At 41.2% G+C, this 17092-nt stretch overlaps 1 protein-coding gene and 1 long non-coding RNA gene across 16 annotated transcripts in view; both read left to right on the top strand.

Moving 5' to 3' along the window:
- Window positions 1-11052, top strand: part of PPP6R3 (protein phosphatase 6 regulatory subunit 3) — a 144703-nt gene extending 133651 nt beyond the window's left edge. For all 15 annotated transcript variants that reach the window (XM_038406954.2, XM_043517929.1, XM_038406956.2 and 12 more), the window contains one exon: window positions 9356-11052. In XM_038406954.2, the coding sequence (XP_038262882.1) occupies window positions 9356-9404 (49 nt within the window). In that variant the 3' untranslated portion in view covers window positions 9405-11052. The remainder of the gene's footprint in view (window positions 1-9355) is intronic.
- On the top strand, window positions 285-7065 carry LOC122460872. Its single transcript, XR_006282460.1, has 2 exons — window positions 285-904; window positions 6548-7065. It is a non-coding gene; the product is annotated as an uncharacterized LOC122460872 (long non-coding RNA).
- Window positions 11053-17092: the final 6040 nt, after the last annotated feature.

Here is a 17092-nt window from a genome sequence, read left to right as displayed (position 1 = left end):
CTTATCTGTAGGTACTGTAGTGGTGACTGTCACTGAATAATGCAATAAACTGATGTGACTTCACCTAATCTGAGGAGGAGATGGTGATAATGATTTTTAAAAGTGGAGTTAACTTTGAGTGGAATTAGCCCCGAAGAGGCAGCACAAGGCTTTATGCATGGCTTATTTTGAGGGAATAACATGGCATTAAGTGATTAATAGGTCTTGTAATGCTCTTGCACACGAGTGAATACTGCCTTTTGACTTATTGTGACTCTTATCATCCTAGAGTCTAGAAGCAGAGAGAATGGGAAACCTTGAACTGATAAGAGAAAGCAGTTTTATCTTTTGACTTCAGGCTCTCCATTTAAAATATGATACACAGCAATTTAATCCATGGTGTATTTAAATCAACTTTATTCACCTTTTATTCATTTTGTGAGATGCTCCCCATTTTGTGTTGTAATAGCCTTTTCAGGATTATATTTTGAACCATGAGTTGATATGATGGCATAAAATGTAAAACAGTCCTTTAGAAAATGACAGTTACTTAATTTTACTCCTAGCTCCTCTGTTCTATCCTGCACAATACGCCATATTTGACACTTTAGCACAATAAGCATTAGCTCACAAATGCTGCAAACGTGGAGAAAGGAAAATAACACATTATAAATCTTGCTGTTTCAGTTCTTATGGATTGGTGGAATTGCCAGTAATCCAACATCCTGCTTTACTTTATTGTAATTTATCAATTTATGCTGATAATCCCCATCTTTATAAATGATGATGATTTTGAATATATTGCTTCCCTGGACAAAACTGTTCAAAACGTGTACAAATCATTTTGTGTCTTGAAGCACAGTGCCCTTGAAGTAGGAAGGGGCTGGCTTGCTGGCCATGCTTATCAGAGAACATAAACTAACAGGTGAGAACAAATTTTTATTTCTCTGACTGCATGGCTAGTAGTGCAGAGTTCTGAGAGAATAAATAGTCAACATTCAAGATCCATCTCTGCAATCTGGGAGAAAGTACATAGCCTGATCAGCTACTCTATGTAGGACTCCTCCTTTTCTTCTCTCAAAAGAGACATCTGACACTAAGTCATCAGTTTTATTTTTTTGTGAAAGTGTATAGTTTTCCCTCTCAAGTTCCAGTGGTAATTGGAAATGCACAGTGCCAATAATTAAAGCTGCTAAGGTCTCACCAAAGACAGAGATTTACAATCAGATAGAAAAGGACAATTCCCGTCAGACCTTTTAATTTTGAAACATACCAAAAAAGGTAGCAGAGGATAACAGTGTCCAGCTCCTACTTAAAGCACCATCTTCCGTGTGACCCGGGACCAGATACTTGGCCTTTGCTGAATCAGTGGCTCTCAACCTTTCCAGATTACTGTACCCCTTTGAAGAGTCTGATTTGTCTTGCGTACCCTCAGGTTTCACCTCACTTAAACTACTTGCTTATAAAATCAGACATAAAAATACAAAAGTGTCACAGAACACTATAACTGAAAAATTGCTGACTTCCTCATTTTTACCATATAATTATAAAATAAATCAGTTGGAATTTAGTGTACTTACATTTCAGTGTATAGTATATAGAGCAGTATAAACAAGTCATTATATGAAATTTTAGTTTGTACTGACTTCACTAGTGCTTTTCATGTAGCCTGTTAAAACTAGCCAAATACCTAGATAAGTTGATGTACCCCTGGTTGAGAACCACTGGCCTAAATCACCAAGACCTGATTTACTTACTCCAACTGTGTTCTAGCTCACCTAGTCCCCCATATGTTACATGACTGAACACAAACCATGAAAATACCAAGTGTGAGCTGTGAAGTAGAGGATGAAAATCTAAGCTCCTTGTAGTCAATATATTTGCAGACAAAAAGCTTGTCAATTTCCTACAGGAGCAAATAAACCTGTTGCATGTCATGATGTTGGAATCCCACAGGTTCCCCATCATTGACTGTCTCAGATTCCTATTGATAATGCCATGGATACATTAAGGTCAGTTCTCCTAACCTACATGCAAACCACGGTGCCCAAACTATCTACACTCTAGGCAAGGAAGAAAAATTACAAACCTTACTAAAAAGTAAACAAAAATTGGAACTTTAGGTAACTTCTTATAGTCCTGTCTGCTCCCATTTGCGGGCAGCACTATATGGCAATAGGGATGGGGTTTGAGGGTGATGGCTTCTTGCTGCCTCACATCTCTGAGGATTGCTAGCCATGTACTCATCAGAGAAAGAGAGCTCTCCTTGCTTACTGTTGCTCTTCATAATTACTTATAAAACTATTTTTAACTCCTTAAAAGGGAGCTTTTTGCTTTTTTCATTGGCTTTTAAAATATTGGAAAAACATGCAACGTCTTTCTCACAGAAATTTTTTTAAAAACTGGCTGCAGCTCTTCCATATATATATTTTATCACGAAATATGCACCCTTATATAAAACCTTGAATGTGCATTAATTTTTCTAAAATACATGTACGTATTGATTAGCTTTGTTCTGTACAAGAAAATTGTAGGACATACACAAACAGCATGTATTTCACAAATGTCAGGTTCCAATTCCTCAGACTTGTTTCTCAATTTTGCATATTTTAAGGATATTACTAAATCTGAACTCTTTTGATATTTTAATTTACTAAAATGGTAATATTACCTTTCTTTGTGAATTGGAACGTCATACTCATTGGACTTAAACTGCATCTCTCAACGACTTTTATAGGACACAGTTGAAAAAAACTGCTTAAAGATTGAAATATTCCATTATGGTGGGAAACTATGAAAGCCACTATTTCCAACAGCTTCATTTCCCTACAGTTAGTTATCTTCTTCTTTTGAGTGCTTGCTCATGTCGATTCCATTGTAGGTGTGCGCACGGCAACATATGTGGTCATCAAACATTGCCTTAGCGGTATCTATGGGCTGGCTATGTCACCCCCTTGAGTACTGCGCTCATGCGCTGGTATATCCGGCACTGCTGGCCCTATGCCCTCTCAGTTTCTTCTTACCATACGTGGTGGTCAGTTGGAGTGCTTTTCCTTGCTCAAAGACTTGTGGTTTTTCCTTGTATAGTTTCTTTAGTTTTAAATGCCCGTTAAGTACGGTAGTTAGTTAGGTCCCAGCGGGAACTTTGCCCTGGCAGGGCATGCCCGATCTCCAGGCTTTAAGCCCTGCGATTCCTGTAACAGGCCTATGCCTGTTAGCAACCCTCACGGTAGCTATCTCAAGTGCCAGGGGGAAGCACATGTTAAAGAGAGGTGCCAGATTTATAAGAACCTTTGGCCTCACACCCAGAGGCAGAGGGCCATCAGGGCTCTCCTTATGGAATCCGCTTTCCGCCTGGTGTCCAAACCAGCCCAGCACAAGTTGCCCAGCACCTTCTGCGAAGTGCACCCCTGGCATTAGGGCCTACCCGGCACCATTCATTGTCCCCAGCACTTAAGAAGAGGGCTACAAAACACGGCTCCCCGGTGCCGACAAAGAAAGGGGCAGTGAGCAAGGAGCCTGCCCGAGTCGCACAACCAGAGCTCCACAGTCAACCATCTCTGGCTGGGGCCGTTAGCCTGGGGAAAGGTCCTCCTCTGACTCCAGTGAGCAGTACAGGACCGACTCTCCTGCCAGCACCATCACCTTCATGGACTCGGACACCCAAGGAGCTCAGGCCCCTACCTGTGCCAACAGCACAATTGGGGCCGCAGGCCTCAACTAAGGCCTCCCCAAGAGGGCAAGCCAATTGATAAGTCTCCCTAGGGAACGGGGCAGCGCCACCAATCGCTTGAGACAATGGCGTGCTCTGCACTGATGGACGCCAGTACCTTCATCAGAATTGTTGCAAACCTACCATCGGTCTCCAGTTCCATGGTCGCGGTTGCTGCCGTCTTGATGTGATTCGTTGAGAGGTGTCAGTCTCCCTATTATCGACATCCGTCGCAGTCTTGGAGGTCCTCATCCCAACGCTGGTCACCTCGGGAGGGGTACTGGTCTCCGGTGTCAGTGGTCTCAAGGCAAATTCGGGCCTTGATAGCTCCTCAATGGTCCCTGGAGGGGGGCTCCTCCAGAACAGCCCATTGCTGTTCGACCTCAGCAGCGAGACTGGACATCCAAGCCAGTGGCAGCACCGGGGCAGTGGCAATCAGGACAGGCTATTCAGTGTCCAGGCTGGAACACCTGGGGGATTCTGGTCATGGCACTGTCCCCATCGGCTTCATTGTCTGTAGCAGCCACAGAGCAGCAACTGCCGACACGGTCCTCACCGGGCCCAGCACTGCAGGCACGCCCAGTGACTGAGGCGCATGGGCTACGCCTACACCTAAGCCATCCACCCCAGCGGAGGAGGAGGACCAAGCCCCCCTCCACCAACGTTTATAAAGTGCGTTGCGCCGGTAGCCGCTTACCTCAGACATGCCGGGGGAGGGAGGGGGTCCATCTGTTCCCATACATCGATGACTGGCTCATCAAGCATAGGTCTCCAGAGCAGGTGCAGAGAAGTCTCAACTTGGTGCACTCCACCTGCTGTGACCTGGGCCTGTTAGTAAACTCAGAAAAGTCCATGTTAACGCCAGTTCCACGCATAGAGTTCATCAGGACCGTTCTCAACTCTACATGGGCCAGAGCCTTCCTCCCAGAAACACGGTTTCAGGCCATTGTGGACCTGATTTACCATTTAAGAAGGTACCTGCTCACTACAGCCCACACCTGAACATAGTGCTGTCCAGACTCATGGGTCCTCCTTTTGAACCCTTGGCTTCCTGCTCCCTTCTCCTCCTGTTGTGGACGGTCTCCTTTTTGATCGCTATAGTATCGGCCAGTAGGGTGTTGGAGATCAGGGTGCTCACTTTGGAGCTGCCCTATATAGTTTTCTTCAAGGACAAGATGCAGCTGCAACCTTTCCTGACGTTCCTGTCCAAGGTGGTGGTTCAGTTACAAACTGGTCAGAATATATTTTTACTGATCTTTTGCCCGAAGCCCCATGCATCGGATGAGGAAGGGAAGCGTCCCACACTGGATGCCAGGCGGGTGCTGGCTTTCTACATGGTCGGAACAAAGCCGTTCCGTATGTCATCGCAGCTGTTCGTTGCAGTGGCAGATAGGATGATAGGTCACCCTGCATCTGCACAGAAAATCTCGTCCTGGATCATGGCCTGCATCCATTACTGCTACAAGCTGGCAAAGATATCCCCACCGGCAATTGTAATGGCTCACTCAACTCAAGCACAGGCGTCATCGGCAGCTGTCATGGTGCAGGTGCCAATCCAAGAAATCTGTTGGACTGCAACCTGGTTGTTGGGCCACACGTTTGCGTCGCATTATGCGTTGACCCAGGAAACTCGGAATAATGCTGGCTTTGGCAGAGCTATGCTGCAATCTGCAAACCTATGAACTCCGAGCCCACCTCCAAAGATTCTGCTTGTGAGTCACCTACAATGGAATTTAACGAGCAAGCACTCGGACTAAAAACGATTACCCACCTTTCATAACTGTTCCTAGAGATGTGTTGCTCTTGTCCATTCCATTCCCCTCCCCTCGTTGGATTATCGGCAAGAAAGAACCGAGAAGGCATAGGGCTGGCAGTGCCTTATAATATACCAGTGCATGAGCACAGTGCTCCAGGGGGCAACACAGCCAGCCCTACTGATACCACTAAGGCAAAGATCTCTGATGAATAGAATAGACATGAGCAACACATCTCAAAGAACAGCAGTTACTAAAGGTGGGTAACCATGTTTTTTATTGTTGAGATTCTTTACTTTTAAAAATATTTTATGTATAAGAAGAGTAAATAACACGTTGGGGTTCTCTTTTACACTCCACTAGGGGTGTTTTTTTTTAAAAAAACACCAACTATTTGACCTTTACAAGCACTCGTAGTGGATTAAAAGTTTTGCACATTTCAGATAAACGGATGGAAATCAAAGAAATGTAAAAACTGGAAATGCTGTAATACTGTACCATTTTAAAAATAGCTTTGCAAAGCTTGTCAGATGTTTGCCAAGATGCACAGCATTAGCCTGTGAATAAAGAATTACCAGCATAAACCAGAAGAGGGCTCTCAAAGCTAGCGATTCTTTGCATTGTTCCTGATTTCAGTAAATGTTTTTTGTTTTAGATATCCTTGTTTTGAAATCCCTTTTTAGCCTCTAATGACAAATTTTAGAATGGACAAGGTATTTTAAAACTCTCTCTCTAAAGGTGACTCACAGTAGATTTCATCAGATTCATCACAAGTGCAATATAAATATGTAGATAGACCTATCCCTGCTTTTGGGGCTCCATGCATGTATGATTGGTGGGAGTCCCCTAGGTAAGTCATGGTCCCCCCCAATCAAAAATAGAGAGGTCTGTGCTAGGAGTCCCGTAGTGCCCAGAATGTCCCAGTGGTTGGTTTATTTCAAACAATTAGTGAAGGTCACTGCTACAGCCGTGATGACTGTGTAGAACAGACTCTTGCCCATCTAGTTTTTCTGTTTTACCTCCCAGATTTTTCCTGAAAAGTTGATGATTTTCTGTCTAGTGTGGTCTGTCTCTTTTCTAATGTATATATTTTTTTAAAAAGTGTTTTTAGTGATTGACAGCCAAAGACTTAGCTAGGGGACTCCTGCTGGTCATGTGCATGTAGAGCACGGACCCAAGAGTGTGGCTTCTCTGTGATTGTACGCCATCAGAGAACAAGCGTTACAGGTAACTTTTCTTTGTGTGCAGTACAGAATGGTATATTTTTTTCTTTAAAAAAAAAATTCATGACATGGTTTCAGTGGATTAGTTTATTGCAATGGATAAAAGTGGAGTGGATTTTTTTTTGTTTTGTTTTTAAAGTACGTGTTGTTTAACCTAGAAACAAGTGGTGTTGGTTTGAACCACATGAGTTTCATATCATTTGTATTGCCTGAATTAGCAGGGAGAGTGTTTACACTAAAACTGTTCTTGCCATAGTGGGGCGCTTTTTGCTTTTCACTTTCTTCACTCCTTTCCCCTGAACTGTTCCTTATCCTTTAACAGTAATGGAGTGAATGAAATTCAGAATGCTTCTGAAACAGCAGCTCTTAGGTCAGATTAGCACACAAGACAACTTTTGAAAACATTACATTTATTTACTTCGTATTTTTGACTCTGCAAATATTACTTCTATATGAAAAATAATTGATATGAGATGTACTTAAGTAATAATTTGGCAAGCTGAAGCACCTAGTACACCTAATACAGAATTGGAAGCAGAGGAACTCTTTAAAGGAAATAGAAACGTACTTAGTGCGAAGACACTGTACCTTACAATATCACTAGTATGTGCATTCCATCAGTGACTGAAGCCAGTTGCATTTTGTTGAAGACTAAATGCAACTTCTATTAGTTGTGCTTACTTCATTAGTCATCTTCATTAAAGTGCTGAATATAATTATAGTCAGTGGGAGTAATTAAATGGCAAAAACTTTGTTAATGGGGATTTAAGGTTGCTCAGTGATAGCCTGTGTTCAGAACGTTAGGCTTAGCCTTAGGTTTTGTCTACACTAGAGTTTGTCAGCATAACTTACTTTGCTTGGGTGTGAATAAACCACCCCCCGAGCGACCTAAATTACATCGACATTAGCACTCGTGCACGAGTGCTTATGCTGGCAGGAGAGCTTCTCCCAACAACATAGCTTCAGCCGTTCGCGGAGGTCATTTTATTATGCTTCTTCACCAGATGTCTTGCAGCGACACAGCTGCATTGGTACAACGGTGCTGCAGCAGTGCTGAACGTGTGGACATGTTCTTAGTGGGTTTTGACTTCAGAGTTGCAGGCTCAGAGGGTTGTTAAATGACCCATTCATCTCAATGAGATGTTCTCAAGTGAAAGGGAATATTCACTGGAGATTAATACAATCTGAAACACTAGCTCTGAGATGTGTGAACTGCTCCAGTCATGTCAGTGGGTGTTCCCAACCTACACTCCTCTTCCCCCCCCCCCCCCCCTTGGAGAATTTCTGATGTGTTGGTTTTAGCTCCTCATCCCTGTGTCAACAGTATGTTCTTGGTGCATGCTCAGGGCATGCCTGTTCTTAGCTTCCTAGCCAGACGGGGGCAGGACTTCCCCAGATTCTGGCTCACATTGGGGTGGGGGAAGAAGGATGGAGGGTGAGAACCCCATTGGTGGGCAGGAGCCTCCAGATTCTTCCACACACATGGAGACACAGGGGCTCAGACATTACCAGAACAGACCCTGAATCCCAGCTCACGGTGGGCAGGGCTCAAACCCCCAAAGAGCAAGCACCCCAAACCTGGCTCACTTGAGGGGGCCAGGGAAGGAGGGGTCCCCAGAGTGTGGTGAGCAAACATGCCCCTGCCCCGTTCTCCTCTCCCCATCTTCCTGTCACTCCCATGTTTCCTTTCCCAGTGTCTCACCTATCTTTTCCTCGCTCCCCATTCCCATCTATTCTCCACCCCCTAATCACTTCCCCTCCTGGTGAGCATTAGCTTGTGTGGTTTCTTTTCAGAAACTCACCAACACCTCCTGAATGATCTGCTGTGCTCAGATTACATCCCGCCCCAAAATAAAATTTCCCTTGTGATAGAGGCAGATTGGAACAATGTACCTGCTTTGTTTTGGGTCGGTGTTCAGATTTTATGATCGTATGAACACATTGCCAGAGTCACCCAGGTATTATGTTGTAGAGGCAGTTTTCCAGAAGGTTAGCCTCACGCTGCACATGCTCAGTATAATACACTAGGCTCACAAATAGATGTGCAAGCCTTCTAATGTACATAACCAGAGAAAGTTTTTTTTGTCATGTTTTAATTTGATTTCCCCCAAAGGGGTGGTGGGTGTCATTCACTCTTTTGGGGGTAACCCTCAAACATTGAACACCCTCATGCAATGATCTAAGCCCTGGCTTGATCTCTATCTATGAGCAAAACTAGGTTGCCAGAATGTGTCAATTTCAAGTAAAGCTGTTTTCTTCCAAGTGTTCTATCTTGGGAACCCCCTTGATCAGATGGCCCCAAATTTGGATCATTAATAGAACCCTGTAGCCCCACTAGATGTACCAAATTTCAAGGCAATCCCAGTAACTATGTAGATTTTAGAGCTGTTAGAAAAGGAACTTTTAAACAGAAAGCTGGTCTTAACCTTAACTAGAGTAGAGCTGTCAATCTACTTTTGTGATTAGTAAGAAAATGAAAATAGGACATAGCAGGGTGTGTTATATTTTGTTTGTGTTATGGATGCATTGTCTCTTTTTTCCATGACCCCAATTCTAAATTAATATATTTTTACAAGTCTTTGGAAGTTCATGTTCTTGCTTTTACCCCCAAACTTCATTGCAGTGATTATTATAAGGGTGCATTGGTTTCTTATACACTTACCATCCTCCTTTTGACTTCTTCTTAGGACTGATCAAACCCTTTTAGGAGAGGCAGCTGTTAATGGCCCTGTATGATATGTGATGTCTGCTGCTGTTGGCTGAAGAACACGAACTGATATCCAGGGCTTTTAGTGTTTCTCAAGGATTTCATCAAGAGCCTGTCAAAGCCAGTCACTGCTGCACTAATTTCGCAAGGGATCAGGACCAGCAACATTTATATTCTAGATTTTAAGACATTGTACAGAAATTCATAAGTGTAAAAAATATTGCACATTGAGAAATACCAATACTTTTTGCGTATGTTTATATTGTATTGTTCTAAATAATGGGTGGCCTGTGAAATAAGATCTTGCCACCCAGGTAATGATAGTAGTGATACTATAGTTAAAATGGCTGTAAGAATAGTTTTATAAAGTGAATACACAAATCTAATGTATTTGAGACATAACTATTTGACAATTAGTGTGACCAAAGTATTTAGCAGTTTTCATACATTTTTTCACCTTGTAAAAATAAAATAAAATTCATGTTTCTTCCAGGTTGGCGAAGAATTGTAGAACTGAAATGCCCTATAAATGTTATTTTGATTGTTTTAGCTTACAAAAGTGATTTAAATAAGAATTTTTGGTGTTCAGCATTTTACAACAGGTTTTTAATTGGTAATTGTTTTCTGTATTGTTTAAATCAGATCAAAAATGTAAGTCTATTGGTAGAGATTTTAAGTATTTATTACTACAACTTAGGTGACAAATTGATGTTACTGTAAAGCCATATGTTCTGTTAGTCTTGTTTGCTTGAAACAATACCTTACAGGTGAAACACTAGAATATTTGAAGTGCACAAGGCTTGTTGTGTTTTTTAAAGTGATTCACCTACCTTTGAACCCATTCACCGAGATTTACTTTAATACCAAGCATTATACAATTGAACATTTTAGAACAATCTACATATCTAAAACACCATAATCCTGTTAGACAAGTCAACTAAGTGAAATGCCTGTGCTGCTAATGTAATTACAGTACGTGCATTTTAAAAATATATAGTATTTTTAAAGTACAAATCAAAATTTGGCACCTGAGCATGTTAATTGTTACTTTCACTGTATTGATCTGTGTGAGGCTTTCATTTGTAAGTTCTAAACCATTTTTTTTCACAGCTGGTTTGTATATATATATAGTGATTATGGAAACTAATTCTGCGTAATTTATAATTTTCTATGTCAGTATGAAATTCCAACAGCCTTCTCAAACAAACAGAAGCAATATACTGTATATTGCCACATTGTCTGGTGAAAGGATTAAAGTACTTCACCTCTTGCACTTTTAGATGCAAATCCATTTTTATTTCTGTAATAGGAAGTTAGTCATTTATTTTTACATTGTTTTTGTTTTCCTGACCAGTATTTAAAGCCAAAAGGATACTCTAAACAATGGCCAATGATTTATTTTAGAAAGTGTCCCAAGCAACGTGCCTAAACATTACATTGCATACAGAAATAAAAAAACAAATATATAATGGTATTTATTTTAATTCTTCCTGTCTTGCGTTTCATGCAATATAACGCTAGAATATCTCCAGAGAGATTCCAAGTGGTAAACCCCAAGAAATTACTTGATCCATCTGGTGAAAACGGAGGCAAATAACAATAATTTTCAGGATTAAAAAAGAACCACTGTGTTACTTGTTTGTGCATAAATGATGCAGGAACCCACTCACTTTAAAAGTGTCCTTTTCTATAAAATGGAATATTCCTACTTTGTCTTACTCCTAAATGAGCACTTCTGAACATATTTCAAATGTTGGTTTCAGAGTATTTTTAATGCACTACTGCTAACTTTATCTATCTGGAGGATGTCCTGTTGTTTTTTTTGTGATTGTTACTGAGCCAGTTCTCAGTACCAAAACCACCAACTTTGGCTCCACGTGTCTGGGTTCCAGGCATGGTCCTTGGGGGAAGTAGCACTGCTTGCTTGTTTCCTCTAGTGACCTGTTCCCTAGCAAGCAAGGAGATTACTGCAAAACTCTTCAGCAGGTAAGTGCAGGTGTTTACAGGGATTACAAAGATCTGATGAGGTTTGAAGCATTTCTGTGTTACTTTCAAATTTCAAAAGATGATGGTTCTAATTTTCTGTTGTGTATATTACCTACACCAGAAATGCTGAATCATGGAATGGAATGAAATGGAAGTTATAGAAAATGAGTAAATTTATAATACCCAGATTATGCTAAATTTCCAGAAGTATTTTTCTTGTTCCCTCCCTCCCTCTTGCGTTAGGAGATAGTGAGGTTTAAAGGTATAGTTGGAGAATCCCACTGCCCATTTGTGAGATTTGAATCGGCTCCATCTTAATTGCCCTATATGTACTGATTGAGATTTTAATGTTTTATGGTAAAAATTTGTAAATATGCCCCTTTTCCATTTTTTTCTGCATCACCTATATTGAGAGTTTAATTCTTAGCGGCAAACTTTCCTTTCAACTGTCACCCAGTTTCAGCAGAGTATTGTCCAACAGTACTGCTTTTATGAGAGAGTGGAAAGGTTCAACAATTGGTAGTGTACAGTGGTGTACAGAAGGACAGTAGTGATGTTGAGTATAATTAAAGGATGACTCAGCCAAACTGTGGTCTTGCTCTAGTATAAGGTATTTACTCCAACAACAGGAAATTTCCTTCTCTCTCTGAAATCTAGATGCATGTTCAGAGTTTCAACTCATAGTTATCTAGCAGTGAGGACAAGCCCATCCTCTTGGCAGGCTGCAGCCTTCCAAAACTCAGTGTATAAACATGAGCAGTATAATTAATTTTGTATAATAACTATAGGGGTAGGAGTTTTAAGCTCACATAGATACCTGAGATCATACTGTATTTCTGATTACTGGTCCGGGACTACTATTTGAATGCTTCCTGGTCCAATTAAGTGTACTTAGCCTTGGTTGCAGGATCAAGCCTTTGGCCGTTGCTTCAGTGGAACTAAATTGCATGCTAAAGTACCTTGCTGAATTAGGGTCTTAAAGATCAGATCGTTTAGATTCTCTCTCTGAAGGTAGGAGGTAGTTATACGTATAAATTGCTGGAAAAGTACCCCATTGCATTCTTGCCCTAAACATTGTCTTCTGGTCAGTGCAGAGCAGCAAGGGAGTACCTTTTTTTTTTTTTTTTTAACCTGCATAATTTATTTTGCTTTTTTTATTTTACTACAAATATCAAATTTCCTGTCATTTTCTTTCCATTTTTCTCCTTGTTCTCCACTGAGAGATACATATAGAAGGAAGGAAGTGCCTCTTTTATTACCTGGTCAGAATATCTCTTGGAGCCCTTTCACAGATAAAGGTTAAAACCAGGGTATCTGTAGATCTTCCCTAGTGGATCTTCAGAAGTGTTCAGAGCAGTCTCAGCACAGTTAGAACCAGTGCAGCCCATCCTTCAGTGTGTATGATGATGGGCCAGTATAAGAGGAGGGTAAGTAAAGCTATGCAGCTCTCTTCTGCCCTCACAGCCGTGTGGCCTCTGCAAACAGATTGATTGAGACGGAACAGCCCCACTCGTAATGGCTTACACTTTCTTTCCTTGGGCTGCTCCCAGTGTGGCTACACTAAGGGCCTCTTCTCTGACACATTTCTCATCTTCTCTCCTGTAGACCCCCCCCCCCCGTATTTGCCCCAGAGACCCTACCTCATCCCATCCCCCCTCTCTCTCTCTCATCCCCCTCCCTTACTCTTCTCTTCTGACTCTCCCCTCAGACACAAGCATTCTTTAGTCTCTCCTGTCTAAAAAAACAACCAAAATTTCATTTGCTTCTCAAACTAGTGCCAACCATATTCTTCTTTTTGAAATCTTGTCCTTAGTGATGCTGTTCTCCTTCTGCTATCTCTCTAGTTTCAGAGTAGCAGCTGTGTTAGTCTCTAAGGTGCCACAAGTACTCCTTTCCTTTTTGCGAATACAGACTAACAAATCTATATGAGCATAAGCTTTCTTGAACTAAAGTTCACTTCATCTCTTGTTAGTCTCTAAGGTGCCACAAGTACTCCTTTTTATCTCTCTAGTCTCATCATTTTGTCCTTGGGAGGTTCCTCTTCATGACCCCTCCAACTTCCCAGGACAACTGCACAGCATTCTGTTTGATCCCCTTCTCTGTTCCCTCTACATCATATCTCAGGGGTAGTCTCAGCTGGAAACATGCATTCAACTATCATTTCTGCCTTGTCATACCCCAAATTTACAGGTTTAATGGCTAATACAAGTTTAGCTAACTTTTCTTGTCGCATATGTAGCTTTTGAAATTTTGCTTTCATTGTCGAGTTCTCCCATTGAGTGAAAGTGTCCTGCAATAACTAGGAAAGGACTTTCAGTGGGTCTGTGTAACCTCCATTGCCACAGAAATGGCTTCTTGATGGTAAAAGGATTGTTTTTTATTACTAACTGCCACTAAGTCATGGTATGGGTTTGGATGACTGTAAATAAGTGCTTTGTGCAAATGAGGTGCAGTGCTCAAACTTGTTTCATAAGAATTTTAATAACACTGTTGTCAGTTTACTTACCTATTATTGTATAGACAAGCATGAAACAAACCTTTTAATTGATAGCTTTGAAAGGTTTACTAAAAAGTACAAATTCTGCTTTGTAAACTCTGTACTACTAATGCTACTCTCTATTCTAAGGGAAATTCAGTTCAGGAAATGAAACTTGTGTAGAACAACACTAAAGGAGATAAACCTGAACAAACTAGATTTCACAATAAAAGTGGAAATCAATTATACAAAAAAACAATTCCGTTAGGGTATGTGGGTATAGTAGACGCTAACCTCTTCTCCTTCAAAGACTTCCTCATGGATTTCTTGTGTAATAGCTGATGGTGCTGGAGCACTTTAATCTTTCATAAGACTGACACACCAATGGATTGTCCTTGAGCTGCCAAAGATGTATCCTATTTGAAGAGGAAACATTTTTAAAAATACATTTCACATGAGTTTAATTTAATTGATATGAATTACTACATTTCCATACTTTGAAACAAAAATAACTGGTAGTGCTTCATCTAGTGGTTTGGGTGTGTCTTTCCCCCCAACCCCCCCCCCCCCAAAGTGCACTCTGAGAAGTTGAAAGACTGCAAAACCAACACCACCCCACACTTACACAGATCAATGCCTAGCATTTCTACATCCAAGCCTCCAGGAAACCATGTATCATCTGCCTCCCCTCCCCCCCACAACAAAAAAAATTGGGAAAAGGTGTGTTTTGAACCATGTTTGGAAGGTCATCGAACAATGCAATTTAGTCTGAAAGTTTTATTTACGAGGAATGATATTCAGTTGTCATAGCCTGAGGTGGAGAACCCAGCAAATTGAAGAAATAAGTGTTTTTTCAGGAACATGAGAGATTCTGATGCCCTTTAAATGACTAGCTATGGCACTTCGAGTCATGTGCCAGGGATCAGGGTGAGGTACGCCATCCGTTGTGATATGTTGGACTCATGAATCTTGAAAGACACGAGGATGGCTCTAGGGGTACCTTCTTAGCCAATATCTCTTGTGACCTACATCACATTCAGAAGCTGGCACATCTTCTATAGTAAATTATGTTGGTGCTGCTACTTTATTAAGTACTAGAGTTAGAGTGTAAGGCTCACTGTCATAAATGTCTTTTTCCTCCTTTTTTAAGGAGGTTCCTGTCATGAGCCAAGCACCGCAAGAATGGGGTAGAGTAAGGACCCCCTGCAGGTCTGGATGGGTAAGAGACAGAGGCTACCAGAATCATAAAGGCACTTTGGAACAATTAGGATCATCAGGAACAATTGGAAGAGAAGGGTTGATTTCACCAACAGCCTTAATATATAGCTTTTTATTTGTTGTGGCTGTTGACAACAATGCTATTCTTATCAAAATATGATAAACTGAAGGACAGAAATGGAAAAATTGCAGGTTATGGCATTTGGACAGCTATCTGAGGTTATAACTGGACTTTATTCCTATTTTTAAATAAAAACCTCAGGTTAGTGGGGGGGGAGAAAGTATGTTTAAATAAGCAGAATACCACATGTTGGAGTTCATAACAGAGAAAGTTTGTGCCATCCTATTACTTTTAAGGCTCTATTAAAAGGTTCTGTGCAGGTATAATTCAAATTTTTTACTACAGAATTAGTGTTAATTCTCTTCATCTGTCCCTGTATACAATGGCAGATGAAGACAACTTCGACAGTGGTTAAAAAAATCTCTACAGCTAGAATGTCTGGAGCTGGGGAATTCCTACTAGAGGACCCTCAGTTTGGATATTTACTGACAGAGCTAGAGTTTACTGACTCTTAGGGCATGATGCAAAGCACATCCATTTTCTCAGCCGTTTGCCTGGATGAAGGAATGGAGAGATGTGGCTATTACACATATAGTTAAAGAGGGCAACAGTCTTTTTGTTTTCTTGGTCACTATGTTGTCTTATTCCTCTACATTCACTCATATTTGTGATGACCGCTTTTAGAAATGTAAAAATAAGTATAAACTCCTTACAATGAAAATTCTTGTCTTTTGACTAGTACAGTATTTTTAAGGTTAAATTGAAGGTGCTCACTTAAACAGATTTATATTTGGTAGGTTTTAAACTTACAGAAACTGACTGTAGTGAAGGCCGACTGCTACCATCTGTTTTCAAAATACTTCCAATGGCAGCTGTACTTGCAAAAAGAAAATATTGTATTAGCTATATTATATAAACAATCTAATGAAATTCAATTGTTTTTGGGGGGGGGAGTTATAGAGGGCAGTGTGCCCCAGATGCCCCTTGCTGGCAACAGTTGGGAGGGGAGGATACATAGTTACGAGTCTATACCAAGGGGCTCGCCTACACATGGGCATGTGTCCCTTGTGATTGTCATCTTCACGTTTTCCATGTGGCGTTTGTATAGTAGTTTGTTTTTTACTTCCTGCCAAAACCCTCCACATAGTACACTGCACATGCACTGGTCCCTCATGTGTCACTTCAGCACATCATTGGAACTCTAACTCAGGGTAGCACAGAGACAAGCAAGAGAATGAATAAGGGCTCATCCCCCATCGAGAGGTTATACAAGCTGGGAGTAGAACACAGATCTCTAATATGGCAGACAGGTCTAGACCATATAACCACACCGTCTGACAATTTTTTGTCCTTGTTTAGACTGTCTAAAATGGGGCTACTCCTACACATATAACCCACTATTTGTGTATTATGCTTTCTGTTCTATTAGCTGCTTCCCAGAGCAGAACCCTGCTGATGACACATTATGGAGGGAGGAGTTTGTTACAGATGCACATAGTAGAATTTGTGTGGTTCTTTTTAAAAACTTAGAACATTACAATTTTAAAAAGAGTACAATTAAGATTGAAAAGTCATTCACTCAAAAGTTAAGAATTGCCAGAATGCCTCTTCATAGATGGCAGAAATGGAAGGGTGGCTAGGAGGCAGATGCAGAGATTAATGCCAGAAGGGACCATTAGGTCATCAGCCTGTCCCCCCTTCAAAGCAAGCCATAGAATTTCACTCAGGGTAAGTCTACACTACATTGGCGCAACTGCACCCCTGTAGTGCATTTGCTGAAGACATGCTATGCCAATGGGAGAACGCTCTCCTGTTGGCATAATTACTCCACCATGGTGAGATGCATCACTTGTGGGAGGGGCGGGGAGGAGAAAGAGGCTTTTCACACCCCTGAGTGACATAAGTTAGATTAACTTAAGCATAATATTGACCTGCTCTCAGTTACCTGCGTGTTCAGACTAATAACTTGTGTTTGA

The sequence above is a fragment of the Dermochelys coriacea genome, chromosome 6, assembly GCF_009764565.3.
Source record: "Dermochelys coriacea isolate rDerCor1 chromosome 6, rDerCor1.pri.v4, whole genome shotgun sequence".
In the NCBI taxonomy this organism is placed as follows: domain Eukaryota; kingdom Metazoa; phylum Chordata; order Testudines; family Dermochelyidae; genus Dermochelys; species Dermochelys coriacea.
The sequence above is the reverse complement of the archived record's forward strand: the minus strand, read 5'-3'. Positions and strand labels throughout refer to the sequence as shown.